This window comes from Anomaloglossus baeobatrachus, chromosome 3, assembly GCF_048569485.1.
Source record: "Anomaloglossus baeobatrachus isolate aAnoBae1 chromosome 3, aAnoBae1.hap1, whole genome shotgun sequence".
Taxonomy (NCBI): Eukaryota; Metazoa; Chordata; class Amphibia; order Anura; family Aromobatidae; genus Anomaloglossus; species Anomaloglossus baeobatrachus.
In genome coordinates, this window is record NC_134355.1 from 378483486 (window position 1) to 378495792 (window position 12307).

Here is a 12307-nt window from a genome sequence, read left to right on the forward strand (position 1 = left end):
CGTTTTTCCATCAGAATTCTGCGGCCCTGAACCTGACTGTGTGGCCATTGAGTCCTGGATCCTAGCGTCCGCAGGATTATCTCAAGGAGTCGTAGCCACAATGAGACAAGCTAGGAAGTCAACGTCTGCTAAGATCTACCACAGAACGTGGAAGATTTTCTTATCCTGGTGCTCTGCACAGAGAGTATCCCCTTGGCCATTTGCATTGCCCACCTTTCTTTCCTTCCTGCAATCGGGGTTGGAAAAGGGCTTGTCGCTCAGCTCCCTTAAAGGGCAAGTCTCGGCACTATCTGTGTTTTTTCAGAAGCGTCTAGCACGTCTTCCTAAGGTGCGCACGTTCCTACAGGGGGTCTGTCATATTGTGCCCCCGTACAAGCGGCCGTTAGATCCATGGGATCTGAACAGAGTACTAGTTGCTCTGCAAAAGCCGCCCTTCGAGCCTCTAAAGGACGTTTCCTTTTCTCGCCTGTCACAGAAAGTGGCGTTTCTTGTTGCGATCACATCGCTTCGGCGAGTGTCTGAGCTGGCAGCTCTGTCATCCAAGGCTCCCTTCCTGGTGTTCCACCAGGACAAGGTAGTGCTGCGCCCCATTCCGGAGTTTCTCCCTAAGGTCGTATCCTCATTTCATCTTAATCAGGATATATCCTTGCCTTCCTTTTGTCCTCAGCCGGTTCACCGGTATGAGAAAGACTTACGTTTGCTAGATCTGGTGAGAGCACTCAGAATCTATATTTCTCGCACGGCGCCTATCCGCCGTTCAGATGCACTTTTTGTCCTTGTCGCTGGCCAGCGCAAGGGGTCGCAGGCTTCTAAAGCCACCCTGGCTCGATGGATCAAAGAACCAATTCTGGAAGCCTACCGTTCTGCTGGGCTTCCGGTTCCTTCAGGGCTGAAAGCCCACTCAACCAGAGCTGTGGGTGCGTCCTGGGCTTTGCGACACCAGGCTACGGCTCAACAGGTGTGCCAGGCAGCTACCTGGTCGAGTCTGCACACTTTCACCAAACATTATCAGGTGCATACCTATGCTTCGGCGGATGCCAGCTTAGGTAGAAGAGTCCTGCAGGCGGCAGTGACGCCCCCGTAGGGGAGGGCTGTTTTGCAGCTCTAACATGAGGTATTTCTTTACCCACCCAGGGACAGCTTTTGGACGTCCCAATCGTCTGGGTCTCCCAATAGAGCGCTGAAGAAGAAGGGAATTTTGTTACTTACCGTAAATTCCTTTTCTTCTAGCTCTTATTGGGAGACCCAGCACCCGCCCTGTTGTCCTTCGGGATTTTTTTGTTGTTTGCGGGTACACATGTTGTTCATGTTGAACGGTTTTCAGTTCTCCGACGTTATTCGGAGTTAATTTGTTTAAACCAGTTATTGGCTTCCTCCTTCTTGCTTTGGCACTAAAACTGGAGAACCCGTGATACCACGGGGGGGGGTATAGCCAGAAGGGGAGGGGCCTTGCACTTTTTAGTGTAGTGCTTTGTGTGGCCTCCGGAGGGCAGTAGCTATACCCCAATCGTCTGGGTCTCCCAATAAGAGCTAGAAGAAAAGGAATTTACGGTAAGTAACAAAATTCCCTTCTTTTTTGGGATCTATGGCTCAGTGACGGCTTATTTTTTGCGTCTCGAGCTGATGTTTCTAATGGTAGCATTTTTGCGCAGATGCTACGTTTTGATCGCCTGTTATTGCATTTTGCGTAAAACTTGCGGCGACCAAAAAACGTAATTTTGGCGTTTGGAATTTTTTTGCCACTACGCCGTTTACCAATCAGATTAATTGATTTTATATTTTGATCGGGCATTTCTGAACGCGGCGATACGAAATATGTGTATATTTATTTATTTTTTAACCCTTTAATTTTCAATGGGGGGAAAGGGGGGTGATTTGAACTTTTAGGTTTTTTGTTTTTTTTTTAATTTTTTAAAACTTTTTTTTTACTTTTTTTATTTTATTTTACTAGTCCCCCTAGGGGGCTATAGCAATCAGCAATCCGATCGCTGATCGCTATCTGCTGATCACAGCTATACCGCTGTAATCAGCAGATTCAGTCACTTTCTTTCTTCCTCTGCTCCGTGCCGAGGAAGAATGAAAGTGAAACTTCGTAGCACCAGGCGTCATCACATGACCCTGTGCTACGATGGCAACCACCGAACGTCACGTGATCACTCACGTGACGTCCGGAGGGGGCGGCGGTAAGTAAAAAAGATGGCCGCGCGCATGTAGATCTCGCTGCCAGACTTTGGCAGCGAGATCTAAGGGGTTAATGTTCCGGGTGGAATGCGATTCCACTCGGAACATGTAGGCACACATGTCAGCTGTTGAAAACAGCTGATATGTGTGCCGATCCACGCCGCCTGCCCGCGGCAGGGGGCGGGGCTTACCGGGACACGATCCATGACGGAAAGATCCGTCCATGGTCGTGAAGGGGTTAATGTACAATTCGGCTTTGTGTATCAATGGTGCTTAGAGGCATAAGGAAGAATGACCGTTTCTTGTAGTTTTCCATTGCAGCCTCTTGGTAGGAAGTATGGGCTTTGCTCTCCAGTCTTCCATGCTGGAGCTCGCGCTGTATGATCCTATGGTGTTGGCTCCCACATTGAAGAGTAGGTAAGAAGTCATAACTGGGCTAGTGCAGCGCTCAGCACATACGTGGGCCAGTCCCGTGGTTCAGGTAAAAAGCAGAATTCCCGAATAGTGAGTTATATAGCAAAGTCCTGCACTATAATTGTGTTTTTGTGAAACTGGAGTCACGATTTAATTAGCTGAAGTAGTGAGTCTAAGTACATCAATTATCCCTCCAATGCAAGGATGCACAAACGTCTCTTGTGTGAGGGCCACATTATCATGTTGAATCACTCTCAAGGGCCGCAATAAAAGGTAGAGGGGTATTACTGTGGTAACCTCGTGTAGTGTACGGTAGGGGTTGTGTTCCCGGCGGGCTGTAATGTGCCTTTCGGTGGCCGAGCTTATTGTCCCGGTGGATCCCCTCCAAATTGCAGATACTGAGTTCCCCAATAAGAAGGGAGTATAACCGTGGTTTTCACCGTGGCTGTCCATTTTGGTAGAGTCTCGTGGTGGTAGTTCGGTGAAGTTAATCTGTGATCATAAAACTACTACACCTTGGGAATGAACATTTTATTGTTTACTTTTGACAAGATGGCTAACTATTAACAGGTAGTAAGTGATCGCTGGTCAGTGTTTCCCACACCTACAGTTGATGGCTGACCCCCACATATAGACAGGCAGACCTCCGAGGAGAAACTTTCCTAATTAGATGAGATCACTAGATCGCTGACTGTCTCCCTGGTAATCCTCAGTCCGTTCTTATTTTGGGCTGAGCTGTGCTTCACCTCTAAGACAACTTACCCTTCTAGTGATGCATTAGAAATTCTCCCAACATGGAGGATGTCGACTCCTTTTTCTTTCAACTGCCATCTCCCAACTGACTATTTCCACAGTGTAGCAGGAGTTGGCTCTGCCCACTCGTATGCGACTCAGACAGTTGCAGTAATTGGCTAACTGCAAAGAGGAAGCCTAACCCTCTGAGTAGTTCCCCTCAGCAGGTCTCACAATATGCTACAGGATACACAGAATATCACAGCTTTTCTATGGGATGTACTATACTTCTGGTATCCTATGGAGATGGCCACTTTGTGGGATACCAAAATGACTATTTGAGACTTCTCTAGCATGTAAAATTATATGCCGTACATGCCCAATATAATAGTCCAGAAAGTGGAACCTGCATCTATGGGGAAAATGGCATTCTCCCCTCCCAAGTAACTGGGAGACCCTATTTTAAAATGTAGCTTTCCCCCGTTATAAACTTAGTGGTATTTCCATCTCCAAGATCCTAACCCAATGTATAGTAGGTGTAATATTAATATTAGCAAATATCTCCAATCCAAGAAATGTAGTATAGTTCTGCTGATTAGCTATGTCACTTACCTTGTGTGCAGGGCATTGCAGCTTAGGTATTCGTTGTTACGACCACTCATATAGTGACAGTTAGTTGCATGTTGTTGTAACCATGGATACCTAAGCTACTGCAATGTCCTGCAAATGATATGCCACATAGCTAATCAGGAGCACTATACTACATTTCTAATTGGAGGTATTTGCGAATATAATTATTACAGTTACTACATATTGGGATTGGATATTGGAGACTGTAGTAACCCTTTAAATGCCATAAACTACAATATAAAAGCCACAAGCATTGATGGCCACCTGTAAACCTGATACATTTTTCTGGAGTAAGTAAGAAAAGTAAAGGGACCCCATTCTCCTGAACGTTACGGGGAACACAGATGACTGCGTGCTACCCGGCTTTTCTGTTTTCTATAAACTACATGCAAATTGCCACACACAGGCAAGCATTTCCATGACCAGCTGGTTGGGGGCCACACAGAATGGTATAGCAGACCACATGTGGCCACCGGTTCTGCACCCCTGCTATAAACATATTTTATTCTGGTGACACTAGAGATGTACATCTACTGTGATAAAAATGTCATTCCCGCTGCATGTATCTGGTAACATGCTTTGCTACATAAAGATGCTTTAAATAGTTTTCATACAGTCCTCAACATTTGACAATTTTTGTAGCAATTGCGTTGTACGACACTAAAGCAAATAACATTGTAACACCTGATCTACATGGCATGAATGTAGTCACTAAGACTATGAATTCACAGCTCTTGGGTTTTAGTTTTTTTCTAAACTGGAAAATACCAACATTTTTTGTATGTAATTCTGTGTGTATGATACTGAGCTTAAATAAAGCTCTGTTTTAAAATTTAAAATAAAATTATTTTTTCTTCTTTTATGTTTTACTTTTAGGTGGGATGTTTCTTGCAACTGGAAGCACCGATCACATCATTAGGGTTTATTACTTTGGCTCCGGTCAACCAGAGAAGCTGTCTGAGCTTGAGTTTCACACAGTGAGTATTTGGGGTTTGAGAAGTGGAGCTGATTGTAAGCAGTGAGATTAGTCCAAAAATTGAATGGAGACCCAGCAGATAAGGAGGGGGACTTGAGTATTGTAGTCTGCTGAGCGGAATTGGCCAGGGGTGCTGCATATTCCCTCTATACTGCTGTCAGTGGTACAAGCTGGGTTGTGTTCACGCTTTCATTATTTCTGTAATTCCACGTGCTACAACAGCAAATCCTAGAAATTGTGATGGATCCATTAGAGCATAAGGGAAATTCCATTAACTAGCTACAGACACTCCGAATTCCGTGTTAATTTAGCTTTTGTGAACTTTCATCTTTGTAGCAGGGAATGTGATGTATTCATGATGTGCGGGCTCCCTCCAGCACCCTAATTGTAAAGTGACACATATTCTCCCTATTACTGTGCAGCTGTAGGTTTGGGGGTGATGGCATGTCATAAGTATTTTGAAATCTGCGGCATGTCCTGTAAACTTTAACCCCTTCATCACCTGGCAAGTTTTCGTTTTTCCCTGCTTCTTCTGAGACCCATAACTTTTATTTTTTTATTTTTCCGTCAATTTAGCCACATAAGGGCTTGTTGTTCTGCGGAATGAGTGTATTGAAACAAACCATTCGTTTTACCATGTAGTGTACTGGGGAAAACAAATCAGTGTGAAATTCTGCAATTTTTTTTTGTTTTTTTTTTTCTTTTTCTATTTACCATGTAAAGCAGACCTGGCATTATGATTCCGCAGGTTTTATTTTTAACGGGGCAAGAGGGGGGGGGGGGGATTCGAACTTCCTTTTGTTTTTTTTTGTTATATAAATTTCCCCAATTTTTATTTTTACTGGCCCTTTAGGGGACTTAAAGCTGTGATCGCCCGATCGCTTGAGCTTTACAGAGTAGTGCATTAGCACTGCCATTTACAGCAGAAATAGTGACTTCCTATGAATGTCGACACGCAGCCGGCAATTCACAGGGAGGTCGTCATGACAGGGGTCATCCACCGAACCCCCACCGTTTAAGAACGAGAGGATTTTTAATAACAAATAAGTAAATTGCGAAGTTGCCTCGTTTTACAAGCGTTTAAGAATATGGAACAAACTATTCCAGATTGTCCTTTGAAACTATTATGGTGCTGTTATACAGATTCAGTAGATGCCTTCAGTGAAGAAATCCACAGCTTGGTTGTTGCTAAATCATTTGAAGTTTGGCTTTCCTAAGCTTTCAGTGCATTTGGGCAGGACTGTGGGTAGGGTCCTTGGATCTGCTAGGCCCTCCGCCTGCCACTGGTGTCGATCATCCTCCTGTTTTAAAGTTTGCACCGTTGCCATACTAGTCCCAGGAGGCACTTAAGCAACCTGGTCATCCGGCAGCCTTCAGGAGAACTACGGGGCAAGCGTAGATTGAGATCTCTGCTCAGTTGAACGAAACACTCAATCTGCACATTTGCGTCCACTGACGCCATTTTACTGAAGCCCACTGGGACATAAGTCTTCACAAGTGCCGCCTGCGGCTAGGATGGTGTCGGCGTGAACTGTAAAACAGGAGGATGATGGCCACCTGTGGCAGACGGAGGGGGGCCTAGCAGAGCCAAAGACCCTACCGAGAGTCATGCCCATAGGCATAAAGGCTGATCAAATAACTACAAAGATGTGGATTTCTACTGAATCTATATAACCGTTCCATTATGGCTATATCTTTAGTTTCACTTTCATAATCCTGATGACAGGTTCTGTTTTATAGGAGACTTATTTTTTAAGTCTTCTTTTAATGAAAGCCATTTAATATATCTAACTTTTTTGTCTAGGATAAAGTGGACAGCATTCAGTTTTCAAACAACAGTAGTCGGTAAGTAATAGAGAAGGGGCATCGTTCAGTAAGCTTGTAGGCTGTGAAATAAAAATGTCCCCATGTTAGTGTCACATAGCAGAAATCGTCTGAATTCTGTAATCAGAAATGTCCGTATTGGTTGATTAACTAATTTGCGGAGAATACTTTCCTTGGTAAAATTCAGTCTGCACTAGGTTATATTCACATTTGTGTTGTGACTTCTGTAATCCAGGCCATGACACAGTTCATGTCTTGACTTGATTGTGCTCCATTGTTTCCACTAGAAGAATAGGACTATTTGCCATCAAATCTGATTTTATGATGGGGCCTCCAATGCGGTAGTGAAGTGTGGAGTTTAGTTCTGGAATTTTTTGCCTCCACTGACTTCTGTATTGGGGTTGAGCAGTAATATTGATTTACCACATACCTGCATGATCCACAGGGATCGTACAAGTGGCATGTGTGGAAGCAGCATCCACAGCACCATTCACGGACTAATGCAGAATTGAGCAGTGCCAAAATACCCCATTCGTTTATCTCCTTTTACAGATTTGTAAGTGGAAGTCGTGATGGGACTGCTCGTATTTGGCAATTTAAGAAAAGGGAGTGGAGAAGCATTTTGCTAGACATGGCAACTCGTCCATCTAGGTAAGTTTAGATGCTTGTAACAATTAGAGCTCATTCTGAACAGTAATGGTTATCACACATCACCATTAAATTGAACCCCCTCCTTTCCCATTTTCTCTTCTGGGACAGTACTCAAGGTGTAGAAGACAAGATCACGAAGCTGAAAGTGACTATGGTTGCTTGGGATCGGCATGACACCAGTGTAATCACTGCCGTCAATAACATGACTTTAAAAGTTTGGGACTCAAATACTGGACAGCTCATCCATATCCTTATGGTAAGTTGAACTATATAGTTTTTAAAAAAAGAAATTTCTTTCCCTCTCTACCCCCTTCTGGACCCTTCTACTCATCCCAGATATCTTTCAGTTTTTAGACCTTTTCATACAACTGGAGAAGGGTACCAGCTCATCGGAAAGCCCAGCTATTCCATTCCCGTCCTCCTCTATCCTCATTTTACCCAGTTTATTAGCTCAGGGAGTGTCAGAGACCTGTACTTTACACCTTTCTTTGCATTTTTTGCCTTTTTTGGCTTTAGGACACTTAAAATGATATTTTTTTTCCTCATGGTCTATCTTCTGCTTCCTGTACATCTGTCAGCAAAGTGACATAGCTTTTAACCTGCTCCTGGTTCGAAGTGCCTTCTTGGTCCCCCTTTTCTTCTCTAGTCCCCTAGTAGATAAATAGCACAGCGACTAAAAAGCTGTTTAATTATTTTCATTTAATTTCCATGTATTTTGGTGTGCTGAAAACAGAAAAAATATTGAGAAGAAAAAAAAAGAAATCCTGGAGCTCAGGATTTGTCACAAAATGCAAAGTTCTCTTCAAATTTAGTAATTATTTCTCAATTTTTGGTATTTTTTTGATCTTAGGGTTTTTATCCAAATTTAACCCCTTCACCCCCGGCCACTAAAACACCCTAATGACCGGGCCATTTTTTGCAATTCTGACCAGTGTCACTTTGACAGGTTATAACTCTGGAACACTTCAACGGATCCTGGCGATTCAGAGATTGTTTTTTCGTGACATATTGTACTTCATTATGGGGAGATAAGGCATGCACACCAATGTAAGGGGAATACACGAAATAGCAGAAACTGCTGTGTGAATACTGACTTGAAAAATCCAATAGCTATATGTAAGAGTGAAAATGTGAAAAATGGAATCTGCATTACTGCCATGAACATATGAATCAAGAGAAATTTAGCTACTGAATTGATCAATGCAATAGAGCCCCAACACTACGCCAAAGTATTTCTCTACGTTGGGGTCCCTAGCTTGTGTGTGTCCTCTCATGCAGTTAAAAAACTTACCGTGTATGGGAAGCCGAGACCCAGGCTATTTGGCAATAGGTGTGGTTGGGGAGGGTTCACAAACGAAAAACTACTAGCAAATAAGGAATAACGTTTGGAACACCATTCTAAGTCTGAACTGGGTGCAAAAACCTAAAAATATTTTATATTGTACTTCATGTCAGTGGTAAATTTAGGCCAATATTTTTTGCATTTATTTGTGAAAATTTAGGAAATTTTGCAAAAATTTGGAAAATTTCGCAATTTTCAAATTTTGAAAATTTATGCCTATAAATCTGAGAAATATGTCACACAAGAGTTACTAAATAACATTTCCCACTTGTCTACTTTACATCAGCGCAATTTTCGAAACAAAATTTTTTTCCGTTAGAAAGTTAGAAGGGGTCAAAGTTCATCAGCAATTTCTCATTTTTCCAACAAAATTTACAATTGAATTTTCTTTGTCGCTCTGTTGGGAGACCCAGACAATTGGGTTGTATAGGCTGTGCCTCCGGAGGCCGCACAAAGTACTACACTTAAAAGTGTTAAGCCCCTCCCCTTCTGCCTATACACCCCCCGTGCTCCCACGGGCTCCTCAGTTTTTTGCTTTGTGCGAAGGAGGCAGACATGCACAGCACAGCTCCACAGATTGGTCAGCAGCAGCTGCTGACCATGTCGGATGGAAGAAAAGTGGGCCCATATAGGGCCCCCAGCATGCTCCCTTCTCACCCCACTCTTGTCGGCGGTGTTGTTAAGGTTGAGGTATCCATTGCGGGTACGGAGGCTGGAGCCCACATGCTGCTTTCCTTCCCCATCCCCCTCAGGGCTCTGGGTGAAGTGGGATCTTATCGGTCTCCAGGCACTGAGACCGTGCTTCATCCACAACTCCTGTGGAGACTGCTGGATAGGAGCCGGGTACCGTTCAGGGACATGGCCCTGCTACGTGAAGGTACTCTGTATCCCTGTGGGGACCGCGCACGGCAACACCTCAGCTTTGCTGGGTGTGCTAGTGCACCGGGCCGCGGCGCTGACCGGGTTAAATGTGCCATTACACACTCAGCGTCGCTGAGTGTGTTTATATGTAGGGGCTACCGCGCTAACCGCCGCTGCCATGGGAAACTGCGGCGCGGCTGGGACTTGTAGTTCGCCGGGGACTTAGGCGTGTACCGCGCTTTTACGGCGGACACGCTTATACTGGAGTCCCCGGCTTGCTTGCGGCCTAGTTTTCCCTTTCTCCCGCCCTCAGCCCTGACAGGCAGGGGGAAGGGCGGGACGCTGCACGGACGAGCAGCACTGAGGGCTGGAGTATGATTTGCATACTCCACTCCCCCTCACTGTGCACAGTGCGGGCACCAGTTCCCGCACTTTCTCGGCCACGCCCACGGCTCCCTCCTCTCGTCAGGACGCCGCAGCCATTCCTGTCAGCTCCTCCGACGCTGCAGAGGGGGACAAGGTCTGGGAGACCCAGACACGGTCTCTGGTGGCCTCACAACCGTTGTAAAGCGGGTGGTAAGCAGCACCTGTTGGTGCTAGCCCCATAGTGCTGTAGTGTATTGATACATGATTTGTGTATAGTATATACTCTACACTGTATGAGCACAGTTCATTCTGGCTATATACCCTATTGTGTTACACAGGGAAAACAATAGCATGGCGCCCACAAAAGGCAGGGGTGCCAAAACACAGGCTTATTATGCTGCCTGCGCCGCATGTATGACCCCACTACCGGCAGGTTCCACTGACCCTCATTGTGTGCACTGTTCGGCCCCTGTGGCACTTATTCAGCCAGAGCCTCTGCTAAGAGGGGCCCAGGGGGAGCCACCTGTTGACACTGTCCAGGTGACGGGGACTGAGTTTGCAAAACTCTCTGAGACTATGGCTAAGATACTAGAAGCCTTGCAGTCCAGGCCGGTATCTCAGCAAAGGGACTCTGTTGAATCATTGTCCCCTGACCCCCCTCAGTTGGTCCAACAATGTCCTCCCGGGGTATCTCATACATCCCAGGCTGAGGGTTATGACTTAGACCCCAGCCCCAGACCGAATAAGCGGGCTCGCTTAGAATTTCCCTCGACATCATATGGTTTAGGGTCTCAGCGGGGGGAATCTCTGGTTGATGATGCGGAGACAGATGATCAGGATTCTGATCCTGAGGGCGCTCTCAATCTTAATACTCCAGACGGGGACGCCATAGTGAACGATCTTATTGCGTCCATCAATCAAATGCTGGATATCTCTCCCTCAGCTCCTCCGGCGGAGGAGTCAGTGTCTCAGCAGGAGAAATTCCGTTTCAGGTTCCCCAAGCGTACACCGAGTATGTTTCTAGACCACTCTGATTTCAGAGAGGCAGTCCAGAATCACCATGCTTGTCCAGATAAGCGTTTTTCTAAGCGCCTTAAGGATACACGTTATCCTTTTCACCCTGACGTAGTTAAAGGTTGGACTCAGTGTCCCAAAGTGGATCCTCCAATCTCCAGACTGACGGCTAGATCCATACTTGCAGTGGAAGATGGGGCCTCGCTCAAAGATGCCACTGACAGGCAGATGGAGCTCTGGTTGAAATCCATCTATGAAGCTATCGGAGCTTCTTTTGCCCCAGCATTCGCAGCCGTATGGGCGCTACAAGCTATCTCAGCAGGTCAGGCGCAAATTGAAGCGGCCGCGCCACAAGTGGCATCCATTACCACCCAGACCTCGGCAATTGCGTCTTACGCTATTAATGCTGTCCTGGACTCTGCAAGCCGTACGGCGGTTGCGGCCGCCAATTCGGTGGTACTCCGCAGGGCCTTGTGGCTACGGGAATGGAAGGCAGATTCTGCTTCCAAAAAGCGCTTAACCAGTTTGCCAATTTCTGGCGACAGGCTGTTTGGCGAGCGTCTGGATGAAATCATCAAACAATCCAAGGGAAAGGATACATCCTTACCCCAGCCCAAACAGAACATACCCCAACAGAGGAGAGGGCAGTCGAGGTTTCGGTCCTTTCGGGGCGCGGGCAGGTCCCAATTCTCCTCGTCCAAAGGGTCTCAGAAGGAACAAAGGAACTCTGATGCATGGCGGTCTAAGTCACGTCCTAAAAAGACCACCGGAGGCGCCGCTAACAAAGCGGCTTCCTCATGACTTTCGACCTCCTCTAGTAGCATCCTCGGTCGGTGGCAGGCTCTCCCGCTTTTGCGACACCTGGCTGCCACAAATAAAAGACCGCTGGGTGAGAGACATTCTGTCTCACGGTTACAAGATAGAGTTCACCTCTCGTCCCCCGACTCGATTCTTCAGGTCATCGCCGCCTCCCGAGCGAGCCGAGGCTCTTCTGCAGGCGCTGGGCACTCTGAAGGCGGAAGGAGTGGTGGTCCCTGTTCCTCTTCAGCAACAGAGCCACGGTTTTTACTCCAACTTGTTTGTGGTCCCAAAGAAGGACGGGTCTTTCCGCCCGGTCCTGGACCTAAAACTGCTCAACAAACACGTAAAAACCCGACGGTTCAGGATGGAATCCCTCCGCTCCGTCATCGCCTCAATGTCCCAAGGAGATTTCCTTGCATCGATCGATATCAAAGATGCTTATCTCCACGTACCGATTGCTCCAGAGGACCAGCGCTTCTTGCGCTTCGCCATAGGAAACGAACACCTGCAATTTG

At 46.2% G+C, this 12307-nt stretch overlaps 1 protein-coding gene across 2 annotated transcripts in view; it reads left to right on the top strand.

The window, feature by feature from the left end:
• Positions 1–12307, top strand: part of PHIP (PHIP subunit of CUL4-Ring ligase complex) — a 311948-nt gene that overhangs the window by 79190 nt on the left and 220451 nt on the right. For both annotated transcript variants that reach the window (XM_075340176.1, XM_075340177.1), the window contains exons 11-14: positions 4834–4934; positions 6738–6778; positions 7310–7408; positions 7517–7664. In XM_075340176.1, coding sequence (XP_075196291.1) covers positions 4834–4934; positions 6738–6778; positions 7310–7408; positions 7517–7664 — 389 coding nt within the window. The remainder of the gene's footprint in view (positions 1–4833; positions 4935–6737; positions 6779–7309; positions 7409–7516; positions 7665–12307) is intronic.